The sequence below is a fragment of the Trachypithecus francoisi genome, unplaced genomic scaffold, assembly GCF_009764315.1.
Source record: "Trachypithecus francoisi isolate TF-2019V2 unplaced genomic scaffold, Tfra_2.0 Lachesis_group10, whole genome shotgun sequence".
NCBI lineage: Eukaryota > Metazoa > Chordata > Mammalia > Primates > Cercopithecidae > Trachypithecus > Trachypithecus francoisi.
The window spans coordinates 98,359,753-98,386,195 of record NW_022681455.1 but is presented as its reverse complement, the minus strand read 5'-3'; the positions used below and the strand labels follow the sequence as shown (position 1 = coordinate 98,386,195).

Below are 26,443 nucleotides of genomic sequence, written 5' to 3'. Positions count from 1 at the left end.
CAGTGGGGCTGGGGAAATCCCGATCCCAGCCACCTCCTTCCTGCCAACCTCTCTCTGCCAGCCCCTCCTGCAGGCCCCTCCTAACCAGCCCCTCCCGGCCAGTCCCTCCTGCCAGCCTCTCTTGCCATTTCTGCTCAATGAGGATGCAGCTCTTGGGCTACCTCCCAGTGAGGGTTTGGCTCAGACATCACATAGCTGAGTGAAAACTGGAACCAGAACTTGCTAACAGAGTGTGCTGGACTCCACGTCTCTTTCTGAGCTTTTCCTGATCTCCAGCTGTAGCCAGCACATATATTTTGCTGTGATTTACCACCCTGCCGTCAATCCTGACAACTCAAGCAATGGCAGAGAAAGAGCCCCAAGGAGTCCAGCAACAGCTGGGCCCTGGAGCCGGGACAGGTGGGCCCCAACCCCTGGCCAGCGGGTATTGCATGCCTTACACTCCACCTTCCCCACGCTGTGGGTCTTCAGCCGCTCTGTGAGGCAGACAGGCCATTTTACAGATGAGAAAGCTGAGGTTCTGTGTGTGCGGATTTGGCCAAGAGGTCAAGGCACAGACCTGCATTTCGCTCCTGGCTCCTCTCTCTCTTCCTTGCTGTGTGACCCAGAGCCAGTTCTGTGACCTCTCTGAACCATGACTTCCAAATCAAGAAAAATGGGGCAATAATAATACCTAGCTCACAGGTTGCTGGGCAGAGTAGGGGAGACAATGTGTCAAAGGCATCCCAAACTGTGGCTGGCACTGAGGGAGGAGTCAATATTGGGATGAGGATGTGTCTCGGCCAGTGAGCGGTTGAAATGGGACTGGACCCAGGTGTCCTAACCCTGGGTGTCCTGAGCTTGCTCCCTACTTGATCTTTGAAAAGGGTTCTTTGTTAACTTCAATACATATCTATAGGAATTCCTACTAAGTCCAGGCCTGGGGCTGGGTCCACACATGGATGAGAAAGACCAGGAGCAAACAGACGCAGGCTTGGTTCGGTGGGGCTGGTTCTGCCCCTCCCCCAGGTGATTTGGAAGCAGGTGGTCTGGGACCCCCACTCTGAGAAATGCTGAGGCATAGCCACTTGCACTCAAAAGTATGGACCTGGCCAGGCGCAGTGGCTCACACCTATAATCCCAGCACTTTGGGAGGCCGAGGCGGGCGGATCACGAAGTCAGGAGATGGAGACCATCCTGGCTAACATGGTGAAACCCTATCTCTACTAAATATAGAAAAAATTAGCCGGGCGTGGTGACGGGCGCCTGTAGTACCAGCTACTTGGGAGGCTGAGGCAGGAGAATGGCGTGAACCCAAGAGGCGGAGCTTGCAGTGAGCCCAGATTACGCCATTGCACTCCAGCCTGTGTGACAGAGCGAGACTCCAGCTCAAAAAAAAAAAAAAAAAAAAAAAAGTATGGACCCAGACCCAGCAGCTTTGGTGTAACCCGGGGGCTGGTTAGAAATGAGAAGCTTGGGTCCCAGTCCAGACCTGCTGAATCAGACTCCTCATGGGAATAAGATCTGGTGATTTGTCTGCACATTTGTGTTTGAGGGGCAATAGCCTTGAGCCCTGGTTCTCAAACCTAAGAGCCCATTGGAATCACCTGGGGAGATTTAAAAATTCCTGCTGCCAGGCCTCATCCCAGCCATTAAATCAGAATCTCTGGAATGGGCCTGGGTAACAGAAATTGTCAGACCTTCCCAGCATTGTGTGATTCCAATGCACAACCCAGCTGGGGAACTAGGGCCATAGGAAGAGTTACTGCTTCTGGTTGGAAGTGAAATTAATTGACCTCCAGGGCTGCTTTGGACTGGAAAATTCTACCAGGCTCAGAATGTTTGAGTCCTGGGTTCTTTGGGTCTAGGAATCTGAGAGTCTGTGAGTCCTGGGTTCTTTGATTCTAATATTTTTGGGAAATGCTGCTGGTGGTTGGTAAGTGGAGGGGACATGAGAAGTTGGGGGCCTCCTGGACTGTCCCTTGGTGCTCTTGGGTGGCCAGCCACAGGACCTGATGACACATTAGACATTGAACTCCAGGGACAAGAGTCATGCTTCTGGCTTTGGGTAGCACTGCTGAAAATGCAGGTAGGCACCAGGCTGGTCGTGTTAGGCTGGTGGGAGGACCCCCATGTATCGTCTCCTTCAACTCTGTGCTCCTAATTGCAGTCCCCAGGGTCGCGCCTCTGCCTGAGACCCTCTGGCCCCAGCACCATGGCTATACCAGGCCAGAACATGGAGCTGAATCGCCTAGTCCAGGACCAGCTACCTGGCCAGGTGGCCCCTGCCTCTGCGCTCCGAAACCTGGTAGAGCATCTCCCTAATGTGCCCAGCTACCATGTCCCAATCACCCGCATCCCTGTCCTCACCTCCCGGAGAACCACCTTGTCCAACTCCAGCTTCGCCAAGGAGACCAGGAGCTCCATCCGCCGACTAGGTAGCACGATCTCGCCCCACCCAGCATGCTCATATCTGTGGCGTGTGCTTCTGCATGGCTAGGGCTGTCTTCCTCCCTGGGTGCCGTGGTCATGGTGTGGACCAGTAATTGTGCTTATGGAAAACCATCTCCCCTTCCTCTGCTGATCAATACCTTCATCCTGCTTTGTGGTAGTGACTTGAGAGGTTTTAGCCCCCTTCTCTTCATGTCTAAAATTCCACTACAATTAGCAATTCATTTATTTTTTCTCACTCTTTCTCTTCCTCTTTCTCTCTTTCTTTTCTTTTTCTTTCCTTTTTTTTTTTTTTTTTTTGAGACAGAGTCTCTCTCTGTCACCCAGGCTGGAGTGCAGTGACGTGATCTCAGTTCACTGCAACCTCTGCCTCCTAGCAATTCTTGTGCCTCAGCCCCCTGAGTAGCTGGGATTACAGGCACACGCCATCATGCCTGGCTACTTTTTGTGTTTTAGTAGAGACGGGGTTTTGCCATATTGGCCAGGGTGGTCTCAAACTCCTGATATCAGATGATCTGCCCACTCGGCCTCCCAAAGTTTTGGGATTACAGGCGTAAGCCACTGTGCCCGGCCAGCAATTCATTTCTTTGGGTTAAACATACATTTCTTTCTTTAGGCACATCATTTTTATATAGGTAATCATTCACACCTTAGTTTAAACAAGTCACTTGCTCAGATCTCTAGGCCAAGAGGCTTGGACAGGGAGTCTGGGATCAGACTGGAGAGGAATGAAATGAGGGAAATGGAATAGAAGAGTAATGTGGGTGCTGATTGCAGATAGAACCCACTGACCTTAAGTTTGCTGCTTAGCAAATTCCATTTCAAGAAAGGAGCTCCAGGTGCAGACAGGCATTCTCAGAGGCTAGGGTGGAGCGAGGGCTGTCTGGATCCATTGATTGTGACAAGGTCCCCGTAGTGGCCTTTGGGCTGCCACTGCTCACTGCCTGATGACAAAGAGCTCAGGGACATACTGGCACCCCGGACTAACTCCTGCCACTTTCTGACTTAACCCAAGCCAGACATGCCTGCTTTCCCTTTTGATTGGCTTGTTTATTTGTGGTTGACATGGTGCAGGGCTGCCTCTGAGATCAGTCCAGCCAGGCAGGACAGAACATTTCATGGGAAGACATCCACTGTTGTCCTTCTCGCCTCTCCCTGGCTTGAGGTGGGCACGGAGAGGAGGTGAGGTGGCACACAGATCGTCCAACAGTAAGGGATGCCACCCTGGCCTCCACCTTCTAGCAGGCAAGCCTTGAATCTACTACTCCAAAGCAGCCTACCCCATCATTGAGGAAACTGAATTGCAAAAAAAAAGGAAAAAAAGAAGAAAAAAAAAGGAAACAAAATAAAAAGACCACAAAGCATTTCCCAGCTCCCACCCCCACAGGCCACTCGCTGATAACTGCTAAATCTGTACCAATTCTATTTTTTTGGGGGGGGAGCGGGGGATGGAGTCTTGCTCTGTTGCTCAGGCTGGAGTGCAATGGTATCATCTCAGCTCACTGTAACCTCTGCCTCCCGAGTAGCTGGGACCACAGGCGTGCACCACCTTGCCAGGCTAATTTTTGTATTTTTAGTAAAGACAGAGTTTCGCCATGTTGATCAGGCTGGTCTTGAACTCCTGACCTCAGGTGATTTGCCCACCTCAGCCTCCCAAAGTGCTGGAATTACAGGCATGAGCCACCGTGCCCACCCCCAACTCTAATTTTATTTGCTTACTATTTTTCTTTCAGTGGATTCTCTTTTTTATTTAACTAAGTATATTTAAATAGGAAAACTTCTTATTATTATACAAATGGAAAACCAGCATTGCTTGCCATAAACAGAGGCATAAATAAAAATAACCTCAAATACAATGAAAACACAATGGTGTTACTGTTTTCTAATGAGACGGATGGGCCCACTGAAGGTGCGAATCTGGGGCCTGCTCTCCTAGCTGCAAGTGGGATTAGGCCGTGTGAGAGAGGCTCTAAGGCCACAGAGGCACCAACCTGAGACTTCCTGTCTGGGTATTCACTAAAAGAGGGGTAACTTTTTTTTTTTTTTTTTGAGATGGAGTCTTGCTCTATTGCCCAGGCTGGAGTGAAGTGGCGCGATCTTGGCTCACTGCAAGCTCCGCCTCCCAGGTTCACGCCATTCTCCTGCCTCAGCCTCCCAAGTAGCTGGGATTATAGGCACATGCCACCATGCCTGGGGAATTTTTGTATTTTTAGTAGAGATGGAGTTTTGCCATGTTGGCCAGGCTGCCCTTGAACTCCTGACTTCAGGTGATCCTCCTGCCTCAGCCTCCCAAAGTGCTGGAATTACAGGCGTGAGCCGCCACGCCTGACTGGGAATAACATTCTTATTCTAGGTTATCTTTTGCTTTGTCTGTACCATCAAAGATCATCTCCTGTCCTCCCCAGTCTCTGGGAGCCCCACACTTGGGGAAATGTTCCCGGGGACACATTGACACAGGGGGCTGACCCAGCTGTGCTAGAGCACATGATTATTCTAGATGCTACAGACAAGGTAATAAGAAGCTGTAGTAAGAACATTACTTCCATTTTATTTTATTTTTTATTATTTTGTGAGACAGGGTCTCGCTCTGTCACTGAGGCTGGAGTGTAGTAGGTGCAATCTTGACTCACTACAGGCTCAACCTCCCAGGTTCAAGCTATCCTCCAACCTCAGCCTCCCAAGTAGGTGGAACACTGTGACCAGCTGAATTTTGTATTTTTTGTAGAGGTGGGACTTTGCTATGTTGCTCAGGCTGCTCTTGAACTTAAGGGATCCTTCCACCTCAGTCTTCCAAAATGCTGGGATTACAGGCATGAGCAACTGTGCCTGGCTCCCCTTACATTTTTAACAACTTCTCCAGTCCTGCTCATCCTCTTCTCCAGAGGATTTAGGGTTCGATCCATCAAACTATAGAGTAAGTGTAAGCAATTTAACAGAGTGCTGGCTTTTCTCATAAAGACCATTTGGAAAAAAGCACATATTGGCTGGGTGTGGTGGCTCATGCCTGTAATCCCAGCACTTTGGGAGGTCGAGGCTGGCAGATCTCCTGAGATCAGGTGTTCGAGACCAGCCTGGCCAACGTGGTGAAACCCTGTCTCTACTAAAAATACAAAAATCAGCCAGGTGTGGTGGCAGGGGCCTGTAATCCCAGCTACTCAGGAGGCTGAGGAAGGAGAATGGCTTGAACCTGGGAGGCAGAGGTTGCAGTGAGCCAAGATCACACCACTGTACTCCAGCCTGGGTGGCAGGGTGAGACTCCACCTCAAAAAAAAAAAAAAAAAAAAAAAGAAAGAAAATAAAGAAAAGAAAAAACACATATATAATTATTTCAAAATCCCCCCGCTTCCCTCTTTTGGGGGTGTATCCCTGCCTGCCTTGCTGGTGCCCACACCTGTGCTGCTACTGGGTAGACCCCCTAGGTGTGGGGGAGAAGGAGGAATACCATCCCAGCCTCTCAGTATCCTCTGACCTTGGACTTGGGGCAGACCTGTCCCTGCAGTCCCTGAGGTGGGTGATGGAGCCCAAGGTAGGGCCATGTCCAACCTCCCTGGAGAGGACCTGATTCTCAGAATGTGGGACATAGTACAGGGCCTCTCAGAGGTCCAGAGTCAGGCTAGCTGATGAATTTGGGGGCCCCTGGTATGTACAAGAACAAGGACATACCCAAGCAGGTACTCAAATAGGGAGTAGCACACACTATGCAGTCTGTTACCCTTGATTGGAGGGACCCTGCCAATGTCTCCATTTGATGCCCTTCAAGAATGTGAGGCCAGCCGGGCCCAGTGACTCACGCCTGTAATCCCAGCACTTTAGGAGGCCAAGGTAGGCAGATCACCTGAGCTCAGGGGTTCGAGACCAGCCTGGGCAACATGTTAAGATCTCATCTCTACAAAAAATACAAAAATTAGCTGAGCATGGTGGTGTGCGTCTGTGGTCCCAGCTACTTGGGAGGCTGCTGGGAGGATCACTTGATTCTGGGAGGCAGAGGTTGCAGTGAGCTGCGATTGTGCCTCTGCACTCCAGCCTGGGTGACAGAGTGAGACCCCCTCTGTCTCAAAAACAAACAAATAAAATAATTTTGAAAAAGAATGTGAGAACTTGGCCAGGTGCTCACGCCTATAATCCCAGCAACTTTGGGAGGCCGAAGTGGGCGGATCAAGAGGTCAGGAGATCAAGACCATCTTGGCTAACATGGTGAAACCCCATCTCTACTAAAAATACAAAAAATTAGCCAGGTGTGGTGGCATGTGCTTGTATTCCCAGCTACTTGGGAGGCTGAGACAGGAGAATGACATGAACTTGGGAGGCTTAGTTTGCAGTGAACTGAGATTGCGCCACTGCACTCCAGCCTGGGAGACAGAGCAAGACTCCGACTCAAAAAAAAAAAAATCTTTAAGAATGTGAGGACTTGTGCCTTCTGGCTCCTCCCCACATGCCTGGGAAGGCATGGTCACCCTAAATTGGGGTGGGGAAACTGAAGCTCAGAGTGGGGGAAGCAGCTGACTCAGGCTGTGCTAGGCCAGGTGCCAGGACTCTGGCACCCCGTGCCTTCTCTGGAGGCTGCCACTGCCTTAGCTCTTGGAGCTTGCTCAAGTGCAGGGAAACCAAACTGGGCTTTGAGAGCTAGGAGAGCTGGGCTCCAGGCTGTGTAGGGGAGCACCTGTGGCTTCTGTGGCTTCTTTTGTGGCTCCTGGGCTGGTGGCTGTGACCCTCAGAGGACCCCAGGCACCGCATTCTTGCAACCCCTGCATGGAGCTTTTCTGTGTGCCCCATTGGGAAGTGAAGCTATCAGAGCCCCCTCCCCAAACATGCTTTCTGTGGTTTTCTTCAAGAACACAGCCAGACTCCTGGGACCCAGCTTTTGTCTGTCTCTGACTTTCTCCTTTCCTTCCTCTCCCCCAGTGCCTGCCACGAAAGAGCACCCGGAAGTGCAGGTGGAAGATACGGATGCTGATAGCTGGCCCCTCTTGGCAGAAAAGAATCCACCCTCACCCGTGTTGCCGCCACCGTCTCCTGCCAAATCCGACACCCTTGCAGTCCCAAGCTCAGCCTTGGGGACACACAGGTTACCTTTTATGCTTCTCTTGGGCTTTTCTCAGCACTGTGACACCTGTTTATCTGGCAGATGAAGAGACTGAGGCCAGAGGGAGAAGCAGCTGGACTAAAATCACACACAGCGAGTTGGTGTCAGAAGTGGGATTATGATGCCTCTTCCTGGCTTTCCTAACTCCTGGCTTAGGGCTCTTATAAAAGCTCTCATGGCAGGCCCTGTCCCAAATGCCCTCAGCTGTAAGTTAGAAGGAATAATATAATAAATAATATAGTAATAGCGGGACACAGTGGCTCCTGCCTGTAGTGCCAGCACTTTGCGAGACTGAGGTGGGTGGATTGTTTGAGGCCAGAAGTTTAAGACCAGCCTGGCCATCATAGCGAAACCCTGTCTTTCCTAAAAATACAAAAAAAGTAGCTAGGCATAGTGGTGCACTCTTGTAATCCCAGCTACTCAGGAGGCTGAGGCATGAGAATTGCTTGAGCCTGGGATGCAGAGGTTGCAGTGAACTGGGATCATGCCATTGCACTGCAGCTTGGGCAACAGAACAAGAATCTGTCTCAAAAAACAATTTAAAAAAAAATTTTAAATAAACAAATAATATAGTAATATATAATAAATATTACAGAATTAATTTCTACCTCCTCATTTTATTTTATTTCATTTTTGACAGGATGCTATTAAAACTTGCATATGATTATAACTCACCAAGTCTTTTTTTAAAAAAAACTCTTAAATTTTAAGTGTACAGTACAGTATTGTTACCTATATGCACATTATTTTACAGCAGATCTCTAGAATTTTTCATCTTGCACGACTGAAACTCTATACCCATTGAACAGCAATTCCCCATTCTTCCCTTCACTCCCACCCCAGCCCCTGGCAACCACCATTCTACTTTTTCATTCTGCTTTCTATTTCTATGAGCTTGACTACTTTAGATATCTCATATATGTGGAATCATGCAGTATTTATCTTTTTGGGACTAGCTTATTTCTCTTGGCACAATGTCCTTAAGATTCATCCACATTGTAGCATGTGACAGGATTTTCTTCCTTTTTAAGGCTGAGTAATATCCCATTGTATGGATATGCCACATTTTCTTTTCTTTCTTCTTTTCTTTTCTTTTCTTCTTCCTTCCCCCTCCCCCTCCCCTCCCCCTCCCCCTCTCTCGCCCCTTCCTTCCCTTCCCCTCCCTTCCCCTCCCCTCCCCTGCTTTCTTCCTTTCAGACAAGATCTCCCTCTGTCACCCAGGTTGGAGTGCAGTGGTGTGATATTGGCCCACTGCAGCCTCAACCTCCTAGGCTCAAGCATTTCCCCCTTCTCAGCCTCTCGAGTAGCTGGGACTACAGGCACATGCCACCACCCAGCTAATTTTTTATAGAGATGGGGTCTTAGTATGTTGACAAAGGCTGGTCTCAAACTCCTGAGCTCAAGCAATCCACCTGCCTTAGCCTCCCAAAGTGCTGGAATTACAGGTGTGAGCTACCAACCCAGCCCACATTTTCTTTCTTTATCTGTTGATGGACATTTATATTGTTTCCATCTCTTGGCCATTGTGAATAGTGTTACAATGAACATGGGAGTGCAAATATCTCTTTGAGATCCTGATTTTGATTATTTTGGATAAACACCCAGAAGAGGGATTGCTGGATCATATGGCAGTCCTATTTATAATATTTTGAGGAACCACCTTGCTGTTTTCCACAGTGACTATACCATTTTTCCTATTTCTCTACATACTTGTCAATGCTTGTTATTTTCTGAGTTTTTTTTGGATCACGGATATCTTAACAGATGTGAGATGGTATCTCATTATGGTTTTGATTTGTATTTCCCTGATTATATGGTTTGGCTCTGTGTCCCCACCCAAATCTTCTCTCGAAATGTAATCCCCATGTGTCGAGGGAGGGACCTGGTGGGAGGTGAATGGATCATGAACAGCATGGTTTTCCCCATGCTGTTCTCATGATAGTGAGTTCTCATGAGATCCAATGGTTTAAAACTGTGGCACTTCTGGCATTTAAAAATGTGTGGCTCCTCCCCATTTGCTCGCTCTCTCTCTCCTGCTCTGTCATGGGAATATGTACCTGTTTCCCCTCCTACCTTCTGCCATGATTGTTTGTTTCCTGAGGCCTCCCAGTTATATTTCCTGTTAAGCTTACAGTACTGTGAGTCAATTAAACCTCTTTTCTTTATAAATTTAAAAGACAAAGTCTCTCTCTTTCCCTCCCTCTCTCTCTCTCACTGCCGTGTAAGATGTGCCTTGCTTCCACCTTTGCCTTCCTCCATGATTTTAAGTTTCCTGAGGCCTCCCCAGCCACGTGGAACTGTAAGCCACTTAAACTTCTTTTGTTTGTAAATTATCCAGGCTCAGGTAGTCCTTTGTAGCAGTGTGAAAATGGACTAATACACCCAACGATTAGTGATGTTGAGTAGCTTTTCATATTCCTGCTGGCGATTTGTATGTCTTCTTTGGAGAAATGTCTATTTGAGTTCTTTGCCTATTTTTTAGTTAGGTAATGTGTGTGTTTGTTTTCATATTAAGGTGTAGGAGTTTCTTTAATTTATCAAATATATAATTTTCAAAGATTTTCTCCCATTCTGCAGGCTTTCTTTTCACTCTGTTGTTTCCTTCTATGCAGAAGCTTTTTAGATGGAGATAATCCCACTTGTCTATGTTTTGCTTTTGTTACCTGTGCTTTCAGTGTCATCCACCCATTGTATTATTAGATAATATAATGTAGGCTGGGCACAGTGGCTTATGTCTATAATCCCAGCACTTTGGGAGGCAGAGGCAGATGGATGGATCACCTGAGGTCAGGAGTTTGAGACAAGCCTGGTCAACATGGCAAAACCCCATCTCTACTAAAAAATACAAAAATTAGCTGGGCATGGTGGCTCATGCCTGTAGTCCCAAATACTAAGGAGGCTGAGGCAGGAGAATTGCTTGAACCTGGGAGGCAGCAGTTGCAGTGAGCCAAGATCATGCCATTGAGACTCTGTCTCAAGAAAAAAAAAAAAAGATAATAGATAATATAATGGAAACACCACAGAACACTAGAAAAATAATCATCTAAATCCCACCACCCACTTACCCAAGGTCATACTGTAAGCTGGAGACTGGATTCCACTGCTTCTCTGATAGCTGAAAAGGTGGTGTGATAGAGAGTAGAAGGGAATGAAGTGGGTGACTTTAGACTGGGAGAGGATGAGGGAAGGAAGTTTAAGCTGAGAACTAAGTGATAAGAATCTCATTTACTTGGGTAGATTTAATCCCATTTTAGAGAGGGGGAAACAGGTAACTCAGAGTATTTTAGTAATTTGCTGAGGCCACACGCTGGTAAGAGGCAGGACTGGGGTGCAATACCAAGTCAATGCTGTTACCTTTAGGCCAAGCCATTTAACAGATGGGAAGACTGAGGTCTAGAGAGTGGCTATGCCCCTCTCTTCTACCTTTTTCCCTCCCTCCAGGGAAATGAGGACTCAGAATTTCATGCTCCGCCCCATCCTCTATCTGGGAATTGGCTCTAGGTGATCTTTAGGGATCAAAGTCATGACACTTCTCCCTGGGGCCTCTGCCCTTGCTGAAGGCCCCTTCCACATCTGTGTCTTTGCAGGAAGAAGCTGCCCTCTGAGGATGATGAGGCTGAAGAACTTAAGGCGTTGTCTCCAGCTGCGTCTCCAGTGGTTGCCTGGTCGGACCCCACCACCCCGAATGACACTGAGTGAGACCCCTCTGGGGTCTCAGAAAGTTGAAAGACTTGAGGGAGGGTGGGGGATGTGTAGGGGCTAGTGTGGATGCTTTTAGAACCTTCCACTATAAGGCAGACTTTGCCAGTGGCTTCCCGGCAGTAAGTCAGGATCGATCTCCTGCCCAGGCTGCTTCTGGCTGACCCAGGAGTCTTGTAAAATCCAGTGGGCTCAACCTCTGGGCCCAGGTGTGTCCATGGCCAGCAGTGCTCGGAGAGGGAGGGATCTCTAGGCAGAGGTCCCCTTGTGAAGGAGAGGCTGAGGGGAGCTGCCAGCAAGGCTCCTGCTGCTGAACTTCTGAAAGGTCAGTGGGGACAGGGAGGACCACCAGGATCTCCAGTGGGTTCTGCCCTGGGGAGTTTGTGAAAACCGAAAAAAAAAAAAAAGATTCCCTGGCCCTATCTGGCTGCACTGGATCAGAGCTGCAAACAGTGGGCCTGGGGGGTCCACATTTTCCAAACTCCGCAGGGGATGTGGTGCAGCGGGCCTGCAGAACAATGTTTAGAAACCACTATGATGACGGCTGGGCGCAGTGGCTCATGCCTGTAATCCCAGCACTTTGGGAGGCTGAGGTGGGCAGATCACCTGATGTCGGGAGTTCGAGACCAGCCTGACCAATATGGTGAAACCCTGTCTCTACTAAAAATACAAAAATTAGCCGAGCGTGGTGGCACGTGCCTGTAATCCCAGCTACTTGGGAGGCTGAGACAGGAGAATTGCTTGAACCCAGGAGGTAGAGGTTGCAGTGAGTTGAGATCTCACTTCTGCACTCCAGCCTGGGTGACAAGAGCAAGACTCCATAAAAAAAAAAAAGAAAGAAAGAAAAAAAAAAGACAGAAACCACTGCGATGGCACTGGGACCTGGGTCTCAGAGATCAAACTGTCCCCAGGGCTGGGCCAGTGGGAGGTATCTTCCTGAAGGATCTGAGAAGCTCTGGTGGATGGCGAATGCCCCAGCCCTGGGCTCTGCCTGGAATCCCCATCACAGTCCTTGGCCATGACTCCTAGATGAGCCACAGGAGACAGCAGGCGTTCCTTCCTCCTTCCAGTCTTTTTTTCTATCCACAATTTTATGCAGTTTATGCTTAACAGAGCTGTGGAAAGTTAGAAAAGATAAGCAAGAAGAAGTCCCAACCCCAACCTCAGTCCAGTTGCCCACTGTAGCATGCAGTGGACTCACATTTTATGAGGTAGGGTAGGGGTAGGGGTAGGGTTTAATATCAGAAACGAAGGCAGAAATGAGGTATAATGAGAAAACCTATTCTTGAAAACTCTTAAGGAGGTCAACTTGGAGACCCATGTATTAGCTAGTCAGGCTAGGCTGCTGCAACAAATGGACCTCAAAGGCTCAGTGGCTTAAGGAACACGATGTATATATATACCATCATCATCTCACTAGTTGCATGCATCAGGTCAGCAGAAGGTTCTGCTCCATGCAATCATTTAGGGACCCTGATGACAGTGCTCTGCCACTTTCTCCATGTACCTTCCCATATCTCACTGGTCACCACTAGAAAGGGAGAACTCCAGGCCTGTCTTCAGCAAGGAGGCCCCTAGTTGCATGTATTGTGCCTGAGAGCTCACATTCCAATAGCGAGAGCCTGGCACGTGGTCCCTGGCTGGGTGGCTGTATCCCAGTGAGTGTGCACTACAGGAGAGAATGAGTGTAGCAGAGCAGCTCATGTCCCCACCACACCTGTATGCCAGCTCTCATTAGGAGCCCCACACTTGGCCGGGTACGGTGGCTCATGCCTGTAATCCCAGCACTTTGGGAGGCTGAGGCAGGTGGATCACCTGAGGTCGGGAGTTCGAGACCAGCCTGGCCAAACGTGGTGAAACCCCGTCTCTACTAAAACTACAAAAATTAGCCAGGCATGGTGGCTTGTGCCTCTAATCCCAGCTACTCGGGAGGTTGAGGCAAGAGAATTGCTTGAACCCAGAAGGTGAATGTTGAATGAGCCGAGATCGTACCATTGCACTCCAGCTGGGTGACAAGAGTGAAACTTCATCTCAAAAAAATAAAAAATAAAAAGAGCCCCACACTTGTTCTCTCCAGCCCTACTTCCTCAGTTGAGCTCAAAAAGAGTAGTCGACTGCAGTTTCTGTGTCTTAATGTATGAAAAAAAAAAGATAAAATATTCAGCTCAGCAAGATGATCTCAGTGAGGCCACTCAGAGAAAAGAAAGCACATTCACAGGCCTGCTTCAGTGCACCCAGGGCACACGCCCCACACTAAGTTGAATGCTAGGCAGACTCATTCATTCTCTGTCTTTCTCTGTTTCTCTCTCTCTCTTGCTGACAGTGCAGAAACTTTAATTCCTGTAAGTTAAAGGGATATAGAATGTATCTGCACTGCTTTTTCCAGCAGTTATATCCTAAGCCTAAAAAAGTAGGCCTGCTCCCTCTCTGTTCTGCCCCTGGACACGTATCTCATGTGAAGTTTGCACTGGGATGAACAGCCCAATTTTGCTGAACTCTAAACTGAGTTCCAGGAGTTTCCTCCTAAATCACAAGTGAAGTCATGCTTTTTCCAGAACTGCCCATCTGAATCAGAGCCTATGTGGTACATTTTCCAAAAGCTGGGCCAGAACACCTGGGCATTATTCCCGGACTGAATTTCCTCCTAGGAGATTACAGTGGGTCTGTGGTTTCTGATGTCAGAAGGAGACAGGGGCAGGACTTACCTCCTTCAGGCTCTGCCAGAAGGTGGGACACAGACGCTGCACAGCTCTGGCCTGGGGGCGCAAGGGTCCCTCCTGGCTCAGCCTGCTCAGCTTTGGGTGATGTTCCCACAGCGGCCAGGACCGTGCAGCCTCCGTGGCCAGCACAAATAGCGCCATCATCAACGACCGGCTCCAGGAGCTGGTGAAGCTCTTCAAGGAGCGGACAGAAAAAGTGAAGGAGAAACTCATCGACCCTGATGTCACCTCTGATGAGGAGAGCCCCAAGCCCTGTGAGTCTGGAGCTGGAGGGGCCTACCTGGCCGGGGATGGGGTGGGGCCTCCAAAGTCCCCTGTCAACTCATGGTAAGGGTGGCCCCAAGAAAATGGTTGAGGTCCATGAGAGAAGCCCAGATCCCCACTCTGTGGATTTGGGGTCCATATGTACAGGTTGAGATATGTACCCAAGAGTGGGAAGAAGATCAAAGTTCTGGCCAACAATCCACTTGCACTCAGCCCTCTCTCCCACGGGGAAGTGCCTTGCTTGACCCTTCCGTGCCTTTCCTACTTGTAGGTGAGTGGTGCCACCCAAAATGTATCTTATGGTCTTACACTCAGATTGTGTGCACAGCCTGCTCTAGAACTAGGCAGTCTTATTTTTCAGAGACGTCAGTGCCTTGAAAGTTCTTATTGAGGCTATCCGAATGTTTCTTTTCTTTCAAGGTATTGGGAGGAAATAAGACACATGATCTCTTGTCAGGGAGATATTTTAGATCTTTCCAGAAGAAGGCTGTATCTTGGAAATCATGGTGCCCACAACAGGCCATGCAGAGCCTGATGTCACAGTCTTGAAGCTAGAAAACATAGCCTTATTGAACCTATAAGAGCCAATCCCTGGGTCACCAAAAGTATCATCATTACAGGGAGGCTGTGATACCATCTGGTCTCTGTTTTTAGAGATGAAGGAGCTGAGATTCCATCTCAGAAACCTGGAGCAACACTTCCCTGACTTTGTTAGGCCCTTCAGCATTCCAACCATGGGTACTAGAAACACTGGGTACAAAATGCCTCCATCTCATCAGAGAGAACTAAGGGGGTCTATGCATAGACACACAAGCAGGCACCGAAACATCCAACTGGCCCAGAAAGAGCTCATTTGGGTCAGCTTCTGAGAAGCAGTTCCAGCTTGGTAGTTGGTAAGAGTTTCTGGGTGGGCATCCAGGTTGCTGTTGCTGTTGAAGAGGGAGTTGTGGAGTTCACTCTAGGAGAGCGACTTGGGTTCTGCACACAGAGCTTGCAGCAGCTTGCGTAATGGTGCCAGGGTCCTCTGAGCTCTGGATCCAGGGTCTGCAGTTGGGACCCTTCTCTCTGCATCCTCTACGTGGGCCTCAGGGTTGGTTCAGATAGTCACCAATATCATCCCACAGCCCCAGCCAAGAAAGCCCCAGAGCCAGCTCCAGACACAAAGCCTGCTGAAGCCGAGCCAGTGGAAGAGGAACACTATTGCGACATGCTCTGCTGCAAGTTCAAACGCCGCCCCTGGAAGAAGTACCAGTTTCCCCAGAGCATTGACCCACTGACCAGTGAGTCCTGGGGAATGGGTGTTCCCACTGTGTAACATGAGAGGGCAGGAAGGTGGGAGCGAGATGGGAAGAGGGTCAGGGGATTCAAGAGGTGGGATGGGAAGCCACAGATGACCTATGTTCATGACCTTTTATACTTTTCAAAACCATTCCACAGTTTCTTGCCTGACTCTCAAAATAAACCCAGCCTGGCCAACATGATGAAACCCTGCCTCTATTAAAGATACAAAAATCAGCTGGGTGTGGTGGTGCACACCTGTAATCCTAGCTACTTAGGAGGCTGAAAAAGGAGAATCATTTGAACCTAGGAGGTGGAGATTGCACTGAGCCAAGATCACACCATTGCACTCCAACCTAGGTGAAAGAGTGAGACTCTGTCTTAAAAACAACAACAACAAAAGTCCCTGGAATAGGAACATAAGATCATACCCATCTTACAGATGAGGAAACTAAGGCACAGAGAAGTCAGCAAGGGTAAGGATGCAACTAGTTAGTGCAGACCCAGGACTCCTGACTCTTGGCCAAGTCCTTTTTTCACTCTGGTCATGCTGGTCTTTTCCTAGAGCTCCTGCTCTGAACAGAAAAGTTCAAATGCCGCCCCTGGAAGAAGTACCAGTTTCCCCAGAGCATTGACCCACTGACCAGTGAGTCCTGGTGAATGGGTGTTCCCACTGTGTAACATGAGAGGGCAGGAGTGTGAATTCCTATTGCTTCCCTTTAAGCCCACTTCATATTCCTCAGAAATAACACCACTTCATACGTGCATAGCACTTTAGAGTTCACAGCGGACTCCCTCCCTTTCTTATCTGACCTTTTCCTGTGATTTCTCAGAAGAGGGCAGGTGCCAGAGAGGGACTTTCTCAAGGTCACACATTTGGGGGGCAGGACTTCAACCCTGGTGTCCACTGGATTTCTCAAATGACCTGGTGGGCTGGGTACAGTGGCTCACACCTGTAATCCCAGCATTGTGAGAGGCTGTAGTGAAATAACTGCTTGAGCCCAGGAGTTCAGGATCAGCCTGGGCAACATAGTGAGACCTCATCTCTACAAAAATAATAAACAAATAAACAAATAACCAACCAGATGATCTGAAATACCCATCCATCCATGCATGCATTCACCTGCCTGTCCATCTATCTGTCCATCCTTCATGCGTTATTTACTATTCTGTATTTACTAAGGCAGAAAATACATTTTGGGAAAAAAATTAAAGAAGAATGAAAGTGTTCTGGTTGGCTGCCCATTATCTTATAATACCAGCATATTCCCTCCTGAGAGTACTTGATTTATTAGGGCTTAGCAGTGATTAGTTTTTAAAGCAGATGGTTTTTTTTTTTTTTAAAGTAGAGATAGGGTCTTGCTATGTTGTCCAGGCTGGTCTTAAACTCCTGGGCATAAGCAATCCTCCCACCTGGGCCTCCCAAAGTGCTGGGATTACAGGCATGAGCCACTGTGCCTGGCCCCTAAAGCAGAGAGTTATATATACATATATTTGTATATACATATATACACACACACATGCATACACACACACACACACACACTCTTACAAAAGTGCCACATGTAGCAGTTGAAGGAAAGTATAGAAATGTAGAAAGAACAAAGCCCCACCTGATTCAACTGGTGAAGAGCCTTGCCTGGCTGATACTCCAGCGGCCCCGTCCATCTTCCCCACAGACCTGATGTATATCCTGTGGCTGTTCTTCGTGGTGATGGCCTGGAATTGGAACTGTTGGCTGATTCCCGTGCGCTGGGCCTTCCCCTACCAGACCCCGGACAACATCCACCTCTGGCTGCTGATGGATTACCTATGCGACCTCATCTACTTCCTGGACATCACTGTGTTCCAGATGCGCCTGCAGTTTGTCAGAGGCGGGGACATCATTGTGAGTCACAGGCAGGTGGTGTTGGGGTGACTGGGGGCAGACCCCTCAGTCAGAGCCTTCAGGGCACTGACCCCTGATGCTGTCATAGATGACAAAATAAGTGAATAAGGAAATCTCAAGAATGGCTGCAGTGCTTGTTCAACAGCATGGTTGTTTATTTTGCACCCCTTTGATATGTTCAAATTACACACATCACATATTGCTCATAGGTGAAATAGTTCCTGGACCACTTGACGAAGTCAAAGATAGAGAAGTGGTCCAGAGAATGGTCTTTAGCGAAGATGTACCTGGTTTGAATCCCACCTCCACCACAGCTAGCTGAATCGCCTCTGTTTCCTCATCTGTAGAATGGGGATAGTAATAGCTTCCACTTCCCAGTGTTGCCATGAGGATTGGTTGAAACGATGCATGCAGGGCGCTCAGCACAGGTAACCGCTGGCAATTGACTTCTCGCAAGGGTCCTGCAAAGAACACACTGATGGTCTCCTACTTGGGCCAGTTTGAGACCCTGGCCTCTGGTCCAGCCCCGCACACCACCCCCGCCTTACTAGGGAGTAAACTGAGGCCCTGACTGTAACTTCTCAGGAACAGGAGACACAGTCCCTGTCTCCCAGTGTGGGTCACTTTCCAAAATTCCACCCCGGCAATGCCTGTTTTGCTGTGTGCAGACGAGCTGAGGTTTTGCCTCTAAACAATTTTCCTTGGAGAGATTTAAAGGGAGTAAAGTAAAAGTGAAGAGACTTCCTTGGAGAACTTCTTTTCTGGCCTGATCAGAGTGGTTACCAATTCCTCAGAAAAGATGTGCAAATGGCCCAGGTAGACCAGTAGGCAGAGAGAATAAGCTTAATGTCCTCGATTTCCACCCAAGAAATGAGGATGTAGCTGGGTGACCGGGACAAATCTCTCCTCCCTGGGGGCCGGGCCTCTCCACCTGTAAAACTCAAGGCTTTCACCAAGGCTCAGATGGTCCTCGAGCTGTCATGCTCATTTGAGGGTGGGGTTCTTCGAGAAATTTCACAATTGCTCCCCACAGGATCAGGGATTAAGCTTTAAGATCATTTCACCATCATTATTCCCTTTCTTTCAGACGGACAAAAAGGACATGCGAAATAACTACCTGAAGACTCGCCGCTTCAAGGTGAGTGCCGGGAATGCAAGTTTTAGCGTCTGCGGGGTTTCAGAAGGAGGGGCCTCAGAGGGCCCTGGGGGGCTCATGAGATGTGGTTTCTGCCACACGGAGGATGCTGGTCCCTGTGGGAGTGTCCTCCAAGCCACAAGCCCCAGGAGACGGGCTGGGTGGCCCCCAGAAGCTACCTTTCTTTTTTCTTTTTCTTTTTTTTTTTTTTTTGAGACAGAGTCTAACTCTGTCTCCCAGGCTAGAGTTCAGTGGTGTGATCTCAGCTCACTGCAACCTCTGCCTCCTGGTTCAAGCGCTCCTTCTGCCTCAGCCTTCCTAGTTTCTGGGATTACAGGTGTGTGCCACCACACCCAGCTAATTTTTGTATTTTGAGAAGAGACAGAGTTTCACTGTGTTGGGCAGTCTGGTCTCAAACTCCTGATGTCAAGTGATCTGCCCGCCTCGGCCTCCCAAAGTGCTGGGATTACAGGCATGAGCCACCGCGCCTGGCCAGAAGCCACCTTTCATTGTGTCTGTACCATTCCCGCTCCTACTGTACGGCACAGCAGCCACTATCGGGGATAATGAAACTGCCCTTGGGGCTGCCAACATGGGCTTTGAAGCAAACAAGGGCTTGTTGGTGGGACACCTTCTGCCTTCTAGTTTGAAGCTCTCCTGGGGCATTCTAACTTTACCTTTCCATGGAAGGGAGAGACTCCGCCTCTCACTCCCCTCACCCTCAACCCTGGGGTCACCCATTTTTACCCCCGTGGTGTCCCATTGGGATTTCAGATGGATCTGCTCAGCCTCTTGCCCTTGGATTTTCTCTATTTGAAAGTCGGCGTGAACCCCCTCCTCCGCCTGCCCCGCTGTTTAAAGGTAGGACTGCTGGGCCCACCCCCACCCCAGGCCTTCAGCTCATCCCTGCTCTGCACCGGCACTGGCATCTTCCTGTCTGCCCCCAGCAGCACTGGGGAGGGAGCGTCCTTGAGGAACGGCCCGAGGGGAGATGCATTTATTCCATGTGTGTCTCAGTGGAAAGTTCATTGCAATAGCTAGTGCTTGGTGGTACTGCATGTTAGGTAGTGTTATTGCCAGCATTTTGCAAATGAAAGGATTGGGGCACAGAGAGATTAATTGGCCCAAAGCCACAGAGCCAGGAGGGAGTGGAGCCCGAATTCGAATGCAGGTCATCCGACTCCACTGTTTATGCTCTCAGTGATTATAGACACTCTCAAGAGGGGGGTTTCTGCTTTATGATGGTCTCTGCCTAAAAAATGGGGGCATTGGTGCTTGGAGAGGCTGGGGCACTTGCCCTAGGTCGCAGGAGCAAGGAAGTGCCAGGGATGGATTTGAATGCACAGCCAGACACCCGTTTCATCATTGGCCAGGCCTCAGTGTCATTCCAGTCGTTCCTTCTGCCACTCACTGTGCAGAGCCAAAGTATCCAGGATGGTCTGTCTGCCACAGCTGGCCATGGTCCTGTCATGTGACCAGGGTGGATAGCCACTCAGAACATTCAGGATCCCTTAAATGGATTTTGGTAGCCAACCAATCACATTCATCTCTCTCTTTTTCTGAAAATAGTACTGAGGGAATTTACAAAAAAAAGGCAAATGCAATAACATGAACAACCCAGAGAAACAGGGCAGAGAAAACTAGCAGGCATGCAAGTGCCCTGATGATAAGAAAGCACCCCTATGTGGAATCGAGCATGGAAGCTGCCTCTGAGCTTCCTGGCTGCCAAGAGGAAGAGGGAAAGTGGAAGTGGCACCATTCCTATTTGGCACATACCAGCCTCCCAGGGACTGCAGAGGTTGCTTTAGAGTCAAACATCAGAGTGAGGAAGGTTGGGTCCACAGGCCAAGTTTCACCCCAGATGTAGAGATGAGATCCATATCTTGGTTCACATGGTGGCCCCAGTGAGGGGGCATAACTCACATTCAGGCCTAACATTGAACACCCCTCAGTGGACAAAACTCTTTGAGTGAGCCATCCAAGCCCCTGTTCTTTCTGCCTCCCGTTTAAACTGTGGCTAGAATTAGAATGAACACATGGATGATAACTGGAATATCCCTTAGGGAATCTTCATAAATACTGTTTTCAAATATCAAAAAATAAATGCAAAGATCTAGAGGTGGTATAGCACAAAGAGAGAGCTTGCAGCGTTGAGTCTGGCCTAGGTTTGAATGCTGACTCTCTCACATACCAGCTGTGTGCTTTGGACAAGTTATTGGACTTCCCTGAGCACCAACTTCTGTCAAAGGAGAATGATAATACATCCTTCATATGTAAATAAGGAATAAGGTAATGTATATAAATGTATATGCTGGCTGGGTGCAGTGGCTCATGCTCGTAATATCAGCACTTTAGGAGGCTGAGGCAGGAGGGTCACTTGAGCCTAGAAATTTGAGACCATCCTGGGTAACACAGTGAGACCCTGTCGCTACAAAAAATTTAAAAATTACACAAGAGTGGTGATGTGTGTCCTGTAGTCCCAGCTACTTAGGAGGCTGAGGCTGAAAAATCGCTTGAGCCCAGAAGTTGGAGGCTGCAGTTATCTATGATCGCACCACTGCACTCCAGCCTGAATGACAGAGTGAGACTCTGTCTCTAAAAATAAAAAAATAAAAAAGGCATATGCCAGTCATATAGTAGGTGCTCAATAAAGAAAAGTAGTTATTAATATACTTCTATTATTATAAATAAACCTTTGAAAGATATAAGAGTGGGGTGTCAGGGATGCTGTCTCTTTGTAAATTGTTTTCTCTATAAAAAACATTAAAAACAGCATCTTTAACCTGGATGCATGTACCCCTAAAAGTCTCATGATAGGGCTCAGAGCATCCAGGAGTCCCCTGAAATTATATGCAAATTGTGAGAACAAGATTACATGTCATTTCCAAGGGAAGATGGGCTACGACTTTCTTCAGATTCCTAAATGGAGTTTCTGGCCCCTACCTGTCAAGGGGCGGAGGATTTCTGATTTTGAATGCTCACCGTCCTGTTCCCTCCTCCTGGGGGCTGCAGGAAGAGCCCTGAGTCCCAGCGCCCGTGGGCGTGGGAGCAGCATGCTACCCGCAGGCGGTGGGCTGCTCTCATGCCCTGCTCTCCCTCCAGTACATGGCCTTCTTCGAGTTTAACAACCGCCTGGAATCCATCCTCAGCAAAGCCTACGTGTACAGGTGAGACTCCCCCTGCATGTGCCTGCATGCACACACACACACAACACTCACACACACACACAACACTCACACACACACAACACTCACAAACACACAACCCAATACACACACAACACACACGACACACATACAACACACACGACACACACACACCACACACATGGCACAACATACATGACACATACAACACACACAACACACATAACACAGCACATATGACTCACATAAACAACACACACAACACACAGGCACACAACACACACAACACAACACACAACGCACACACACAATACACATAACATACAACACATACATACATGCTCAACACACACAACACACACACAACACACATGACACAACACATACAGTGCACATACACACAGCATACACAATGCACACACACGACACAAATGACACACACAATGCACACACACACACAACAGAGGACATTTGTACTTAGAGAACAGATAGCGAGGCATTGTCTACCCCCACTGACCTCCAGGCCCCGTCTCCACTGGAAGCCAGGCGTCTTTCTGGTCCCGCCTCCTCTTTCCCAGAGAAATGTTTGTTATTTAGAGAACCAGGAATATCTGATACCCCTCGTTGTGATGAGGGCACACATCGGCTGGTACGAGGGGTTTATCAGCGTTGCAGTGAGCTGAGCCTCATTTTGGCCTCAGTTCAGGGAACTGGAGCCCCCAGCCAGCTCTAACAGAACGGGAACAGCTGTAAGGCGGCGGTGGCTGTTTTATAGATGTCTGAGGATGAGGCGCAAGACCAGCCAGGCCGTGCTAGGGAGCAAGGCTCCTGTCCACATCTCTCCTGGCGCGACATGGCCCCATCTTCAACTCAACTTCTCTGCACACATCAGTCCCTCCCTGCTCCTCCCCCAACACACATTTCCCCTCTGGCCCCTCCACTCCCCCAGTGCACAGTCAGCTCTGCTACCTCTGTGCCAGTTCTAGCCCCAGGTCGTTACAACGCCCCATTCAAGCGCCACCCTTCCCAACTGGTACAATCTCAACAAAGCATCCAGTCGGGCCAGCCTACCCATGGGTTGGCTTCCGCTGGCCAGGTGTCTATCCCTCACCGCCCCCTTCTACCACTGTGTTAACGCGCTACTTTCCTTCTGCAGGGTCATCAGGACCACAGCCTACCTTCTCTACAGCCTGCATTTGAATTCCTGTCTTTATTACTGGGCATCGGCCTATCAGGGCCTCGGCTCCACTCACTGGGTTTACGATGGCGTGGGAAACAGGTGAGCCACAGTCATCCCTGAAGGGCCACGCCTGGGGGACGTTCCTGTTCTTTATAATTCACAGCACAGAGACTCCGGGAAGGAGTCTTATTGCTGCTGTATTGGCAAGGCCACTTTGCTCCTAAGCAATCACCGGCATGACAAGGCTCAAGAGCCACATCTTGGGCCAGTCGCGGTGGCTCACAAAACTTTGGGAAGCTGAGGCAGGCAGATCACCTGATACCAGGAGTTCGAGACCAGACTAGCCAACATGGTAAAACTCCATCTCTATTAAAAATACAAAAATTAGCTGGGCCTGGTGATGCATGCCTGTAATCCCAGCTACTGGGAAGGCTGAGGCAGGATAATCTCTTGAACCCAGGAGGCGGAGGTTGCAACGAGCCGAGATTGTGCCATTGCATTCCAGCCTGAGCGACAAAAGCGAAACTCCGTCTCAAAAAAAAAAAAAAAAGAAAAAAAAAGAAATAAATGAACAAACAAAACAAACAAAAAAAAAAAAAAACCAGAAAAAGAGCCAGGTCACCACGTCTTCCCTAAGCTAAGGTTTCCTGAGCAACTACCTGTGTCAGACCGGAGGTACTGGTGTGAACAAGACTTGCTAGACAGATCATTTCCGCATCCAAATTCTAGTAGGGTGTGCAAATACATTGTATGTGTGCATCTACTCCTGCTTCCCCGGGCACGCCCAAGAGGGAATGAGGCCGGAGAATACTCCCAGCACAGCTCCCCAGGCACTGCTACCATGGAGGCACTGGAGAACAAGGTGAGACCCACTTGCCAATCAGAGAGCCGCCATCCATTATGAGACTTGCCAAAGGGATGATGATGATGTGTAAACCAAAAAGTATCTGGCACAAGTTTCAATCACTTTAGAAAGTGTATTTTGCCAAAGTTAAGGACACACCCGTGGTACAGCCTCAGCGGTTCCTGATGACATGTGCCCAGGGTGGTCGGGGTGCAGCTTGTTTTTATACATTTTAGGGGGACAGAATACATCAATCAATACATGTAAGGTTTATATTGGTTAGATCTGGAAGGATGGGACAACTCAAAGGGAGGAGTGGCTTCCAGGGTATAGGTAGATTTTAAAAGTCTCTGCTTGGAAAAAACAAAACAAAACAAACCAAAACAAACAAACAAAGTCCAGGCTTGGTGGCTCACACCTGTAATCCCAACACTTTGGGAGGCCGAGGCAGGCAGATCACCTGAGATCAGGAGTTCGAGACCAGCCTGGCCCACACAGCGAAATGCCATCTCTACTAAATATACAAAAATTAGCCAGGCATGGTGGCAGCATCTGTAGTCTCAGTTACTCGGGAGGTGGAGGCACAAGAATCACTTGAACTGGGAGGTAGAGGTTGTGGTGAGATGAAATTGCACCATTGCACTCCAGCCTGGGTGACAGAGCAAGACTCTGTCTCAAATAATAATAATAATAATAATAATAATAATAATAATTCCCTGCTTAGCAATTGGTTGAAAGAGTTAGCAGTAGAAAGAAATGTCTGGGTTATGATAAGGGGTTGTGGTGAGCTAGGTGTTTTCATGCAGATGAAGCCTCTAAGTAGTGGGCTTTAGAGAAAAGAGATTGTAATGTTTCTTACCAGACTTAAGGTCTGTATTGATGTTAACGCTGGAGGAGTATAATGAGGCATGTCCAAACCCCTCTTCCTTCACGGCCTGAATTTAGGTTTTCAGATAACTCTGGAAAGCCCTTGGCCAAGAGGAGGGGTCTGTTCCGATGGTTGGGGGCCTTATAATTTATTTTTGGTTTACAATGGTGATGATGGTGACAATGATGATGATAATAGCAGCAAGGCTTGTAGGATACCTATTTTGTGCCAGCCCTGTTTAAAGCACTAAACACAGTAACTCACAACCATCACATCAGATAGGTACGTGTACCATCCCCATTTTACAGATGAGGTAGCAGATGCGAGTCACACGGTTCATGAGTTACAGGGCTGGGATTTGAACCCAGGTGTCATGGCTACAGAGTCCTAACTGCCTCAGTGAAAAGGAAAAGTGCCAATCTGGTGGCCAGAGGGAGCGGGGGAGGTGGGCATGAGCACTGTTGATTTTACGAAAAGTCATCAAAAGTTACAAACATTTAAAAAAGTTTTTTTAGCCAGGTACAGTGACTCATGTCTGTAGTCTCAGCACTTTGGGAGGCCGAGGTGGGCAGATCTCTTGAGGCCAAGAATTTGAGACCAGCCTAGTCGACATGGCGAAACCACATCTCTACTAAAAATACAAAAATTAGCCAGGCATGGTGGTGCATGCCTGTAATCCCAGCTACTTGGGAGGCTGAGGCAGGAGAAGAATCACTGGAACCTGGATCGGGGAGGTTGCCATGAGCCGAAATTGTGCCACTGTACTCCAGCCTGGGCAACAGAGAGCAAGACTCCGTCTCAAAAAAAAGAAAAAAAAAAGTTTAAAAATTATTTTAATGAACAGACTTAATTTTTTAAAAAGTGGCTTGAAGTTTATAGACAGGTCCATTGGAAAGTAGGGGTCCCATATATATGCCACCTCCAATATTACTATTATTATTATTTTTTGAGACAGGGTCTGCTCTCTGTTGCTCACACTGGAGTGCAGTGGCATGATCTCGGATCATTGCAACCTACGCCTCCCAGGCTCAAGTGATCCCCCCACCTCAGCCTCCCGAGTAGCTGGGACCACAAGCACACATCACTGCACCTAGCTACATTTTTTTTTTGGATATATGGAGTTCTCCTGTGTTGCCCAGGCTTGTCTCGGCTTCCTGAGTTCAAGCTATCTGCCTGCGATTGGCCTCCCAAAGTGCTAGGGTTACAGGTGTGCGCCTCATTTTAAGGCTGGATGGTGTTGAAGATGACACTCCTGCCCTGTCAAAACCCTTAAGCAGGAGAGTGAGCAGAGGGAGGGCTCTTGGAAAGCCCTCCAGACCAACAGATGGCTTGACCTAGGGGACGGAGGCCAGGGTGGGCAGGAGGGATGTGGGCAGGAGGGATGTGCACAGGATGGGGGCTGGGCCTGCAGGGTCAGAGGGGAGGCTTGAGGGATGAGGGATGAGGACTCCCAAGCGTGACTCCTAGAGCTGCCCCCTGGCAGCAGAGACAGGCCGGTTCTCTTTTCTGGGCCTCAGTTCCCTCACCTGCAAAATGGGACTGCAAATGGGACTCCCACCCTAAAGAGGTGACTGAGGAGTAGGTGCCTCTGAGCCCCTGCCCCAGTGCCTGGGTACAGTGGGCGCTCAGTCAGCCTCAGTGAGGATGAGAAGGTGGAAGAAGGAAAGGTCCAGCGGGGAGTTACTCACCAAAGGGTGTCCCACCTCACCCTGGGCTGTGCCCACTAGTGACACAAAATGCCCATGGTCCAGCTGTCCAACCCCAGGCCCTTGCTCCCAGTTGGGAACAGGTGGGTCACTTGCATCCAAGGTGGCGGCTTCGTAGAGTGGTTAATTGTACTGAAAGTCTCCTCCCATTATAGATGCCCTAACCTCAGCCACCATGGCTATGGCCGTCGCCTTCTGCCAT

General features: G+C 48.9%; 1 protein-coding gene across 3 annotated transcripts in view; it reads left to right on the top strand.

Moving 5' to 3' along the window:
- The window catches only part of CNGB1 (cyclic nucleotide gated channel subunit beta 1), an 85,995-nt gene that overhangs the window by 32,601 nt on the left and 26,951 nt on the right, over window positions 1-26,443 (top strand). For all 3 annotated transcript variants that reach the window (XM_033218607.1, XM_033218605.1, XM_033218606.1), the window contains 9 exons: window positions 7,333-7,495; window positions 11,101-11,208; window positions 14,029-14,186; window positions 15,321-15,476; window positions 17,154-17,362; window positions 18,450-18,500; window positions 19,272-19,358; window positions 21,600-21,664; window positions 22,800-22,922. In XM_033218607.1, the coding sequence (XP_033074498.1) occupies window positions 7,333-7,495; window positions 11,101-11,208; window positions 14,029-14,186; window positions 15,321-15,476; window positions 17,154-17,362; window positions 18,450-18,500; window positions 19,272-19,358; window positions 21,600-21,664; window positions 22,800-22,922 (1,120 nt within the window). The remainder of the gene's footprint in view (window positions 1-7,332; window positions 7,496-11,100; window positions 11,209-14,028; window positions 14,187-15,320; window positions 15,477-17,153; window positions 17,363-18,449; window positions 18,501-19,271; window positions 19,359-21,599; window positions 21,665-22,799; window positions 22,923-26,443) is intronic.